Consider the following 3634-nt stretch of genomic DNA (forward strand, 5'->3'; position numbering starts at 1 on the left):
CAACAAAAAAATTTTTTTGTTGATTTGTACGTATTGTATTTATATCTAAAAGACCTTGATGGACTACAGATGAAAACTAGCCTTCATGGCTAATTCTGGTATTTTCTGTAATATGCACTGTCCTTTCTTAAATAAATAAACAACAACAATTTTGTAACAACTCTGATCAAACAAACTGAAAACTCAAATTTCAATCTTGTACACCCCAATGCGGTGTTACTGAAGCCACTGTTTTTACGGTTTGTTCGTTTTTCCATGTTCAATTTCTTCCATAAACCTTTCCAGAGGGTCATGAGAGGACTCAGGGAGGTTTTATCTACAACGTGTCTGCTGGTGAGACTCCGTCTGAGATGCTGCATATTCCCAAAGAGGTTTGAATTAAACCTTAAATCTTCAGAAAGTGTGAAAATCATTTCTTCATACGGTGAACTGATGCATCAAACCACATTTTCAGGACAATTCTGGCAAACGGCTGGATGATTTCATCACCTTGGAGAGGCTGTCAGAAGAGCTGAGGGCGATGGAGAAAACCATGACTCAGCTCTTTAAGGACAAGAAGGAGGAGAAGTCTGGGTACTGGTCCAGGGTGGCGACAAAGGTTGACAGAGTTTTCTTGATTTTCTACATCGCACTGATCGTTGCGTTCTTGGCTGTGATGTTCTTTGAGTGGAACGGCACTGAAGAAGAGTCTCTGCTGGACATTTCTGTTTAAACTCATTTGATCTCATTTCACAMAGCAACTCACCTCGTGCAACTTTATGGCAGAAACTGAAAGTTTTTTTGATGAATAGTTTTAGAAACTGATTGTTTCATATTAAACTCATAAAAAATGCATGCTTTCCATTGACTTTCCTTTTTTTTCTTTTTGCAAAGCTGATCAAGAAAGACATGGCTGTAAATAACATATCTGAAACTGGTACACAGTTGTAACCTTGAACATTATATACATTGTAGTTGCCTAAACAGCATTTACACATCTTTATTCAATTAACTAATTAATTCATTTTTAAATTTAAAATATTATAGGTTAGCTTTGAACAGTTACATCAAGTTTTATTTTGAGGATGTATAATTCAGTGTAATGATTTTATTTGGCTTATATGATTTTAGTTTTGTTCTATGTTTATCAGGCTCATCAATAAATAAAAATTAAATTTATTTTGTGTCCATAAATCTCCAAACTTCCACCTCATCTGTTTTAACATGGTAGCTCAGACTTCAGCAAGGGGGAAGAAATGATCATAAATACAGTTTGTGTTTATTGTGTTGTTTCTCCTGCTCCTCGTGTGCAAGGAGAGTGAATGAAATATATTTTTAAAAATTCACGTGTAAATTTCAAATAAATAAATAAAAAAAATAAACATGTTAATGTAATGTTAAAAAATTACAAAAATATTTTGCTGTGGCATTATAACATATATATTGTGGTACAGTAAATGTATGATTGAACAGTACTGTATGTAATTTTAGTGCAGAGTTCAGTAATTTTATGACTGACTGTGTTAAAATAATCTTCAATATCTGCCTGACTTGTGTTCTTTTTTGAGGAAGCTTTGTGTGAGTCTGTTTTCTGCAGACTAAGGATGTAATTGAGCACAGAGGGGTGTTAGTTATCTTTTGATTAAAGTTTTTAAAACCCATCAGCAAAATATTCCTTTGCATTTGAAATTTATTAAGCTTGTTGAACAAACCAACCAACCAACCAACCAACCAAACAAACAAACAACCAACCAACCAGCCAACCAACCAACCAACCAAACACCAACCAAACAAAGACCAACCAACCAACCAACCAACCAACCAACCAAAGACCAACCAACCAACCAACCAACCAAACACCAACCAAACAAAGACCAACCAACCAACCAACCAACCAACCAACCAAAGACCAACCAACCAACCAACCAACCAAACACCAACCAAACAAAGACCAACCAACCAACCAAAGACCAACCAACCAACCAACCAACCAACCAACCAAAGACCAACCAACCAACCAACCAACCAAACACCAACCAAACAAAGACCAACCAACCAACCAACCAACCAACCCGGTGTTGATGCCTTGCACACAAAACTACAAACATTCAGAAAAGTAGCTCTGATTTTGTGAAACTAATAAACCATTTTATCTGATCCAGAAGTGTTTGTTTTTATGAAGCTGCTGGTGATTTTGTGTCTGACTCTGTGTTCAACTAAAAGCTTTATTTCACCACATCCTGGTTTTAATGATGCTGATGAGGAAGAAAGTGGTTTTCTAGATGCACTTACTGTTGTTCRTCCTAATGGGCTCTGTTATGTCTCGTTCGTTACATCAACAGCTGCTACACAAACTCATTATGAATAAGATCATTTTTGAAGCCACAGGACACTGATAGACTTAATGTGTATTAATATAAATTTATGAGTAACTATTTTGAATAATCCCAAATGTTCTGCGAATGTGTTTAGATTAGTATTCTCCTCACATCGATCTGAAGAYGGATGTGAGAGTAGATACAGTTGTTTTCTGCCACCACCAAACCTCTCTCAGTAAACGCAGGGAGGTGACATCATGAGTGCAACAAGAAAGCATCAGAACACAGATCAGAGCGGAGAGACGCTCACTGACCTCACAGCGATGAGGTTCACACAACTCTGTTTTCTGCTCCTCCTTGCAGGTAAGCTGAGCCAAGGTTTTACGTTTTGTGATGTTTCTTTTTAGATTTTAGAAGTAAATGAAATAGTGAAATAAAAGGGAAATATCAAAGACTCGGTTGAATAGGGGGAAAGTAACAAAGATGAGGTGAGGGAGGGAATTAACAGAAATCATCTTTACGCTTTCTTTCTTTTTTTTCAGCAGGTGGATCAACCTCGGAGCTGCAGAAACAATTTGATGATCAACGAGATTCAGCTCAAAGCTTTGCAGAAATGACAGGTACAGAACAATGCTCTAAAAGTTTTTACAGGTCATTTATGGTAATGAAGCACAATATCTGAAAGAAAAAAATAATAAAAAAAGATCTCCTTTATTGTGGAACAGCAGGTTTGTGGGTTTTTTAGAGGATTACATATTAAATTTGTTTTAAAGCTCATTGTAAACAATTTTTATACACATGATATTTAACTCAAAACTATCTGGATCTGTCAGGAAGATAAAAATATTTACTTCCACAATTTTGGAAGGTAAAATAAATCTGAAGAGAAAACTCATTTTTACAATAAATTTACTTTATTTCTGGTTATGGTTGGAGAATTTATAAATTTTTGCCAGAACAACCAGCTTTTATAGCCATAAAACTAATTGTGGCTATTAAAGATCACAATGGCTGAACACAGCGCCGGCACTAGCCAATTTAGGTCCTACAGGCAAGATTTCAGGTGGCACCCCTTGTGCAATTTTATAACTCTTATTGCGAAATTACACACATTCAAAAGTAGTTTTGTCTTTGATATTATTGTTTATCYTTAGAAACCAGGTTGTTCAGTTAAAATAGTTAACAATAAAATACATTTGAAACAGAATGTCAACCTCATACCTGCCAACATCAGCTGACAGCAACGAGGAACACCTGACGAGCAGTTGTGGAGTAAAGCAGTTCTAGGGGGTCCAGGGGTATACTACCCCTGAAGATTTTCCAGACAAGTGAAACAC

At 36.1% G+C, this 3634-nt stretch overlaps 1 protein-coding gene and 1 long non-coding RNA gene across 2 annotated transcripts in view; both read left to right on the plus strand.

Annotated features, from left to right (window-relative positions):
* The window catches only part of LOC106516555 (5-hydroxytryptamine receptor 3A), a 7880-nt gene extending 6149 nt beyond the window's left edge, over positions 1-1731 (plus strand). Inside the window, exons 9-10 of the mRNA XM_014006966.1 lie at positions 286-371; positions 455-1731. Of these exons, the coding sequence (XP_013862420.1) occupies positions 286-371; positions 455-712 (344 nt within the window). The 3' untranslated portion in view covers positions 713-1731. The remainder of the gene's footprint in view (positions 1-285; positions 372-454) is intronic.
* An 869-nt stretch (positions 1732-2600) lies between these two features.
* LOC106516556 (uncharacterized) overlaps positions 2601-3634 on the plus strand; it is a 4902-nt gene continuing 3868 nt past the window's right edge. The window contains exons 1-2 of the long non-coding RNA XR_001310111.1: positions 2601-2660; positions 2840-2917. This is a non-coding gene — a long non-coding RNA (uncharacterized LOC106516556). The remainder of the gene's footprint in view (positions 2661-2839; positions 2918-3634) is intronic.

This window comes from Austrofundulus limnaeus, unplaced genomic scaffold (assembly GCF_001266775.1).
Source record: "Austrofundulus limnaeus strain Quisiro unplaced genomic scaffold, Austrofundulus_limnaeus-1.0 Scaffold39, whole genome shotgun sequence".
Lineage (NCBI taxonomy): Eukaryota > Metazoa > Chordata > Actinopteri > Cyprinodontiformes > Rivulidae > Austrofundulus > Austrofundulus limnaeus.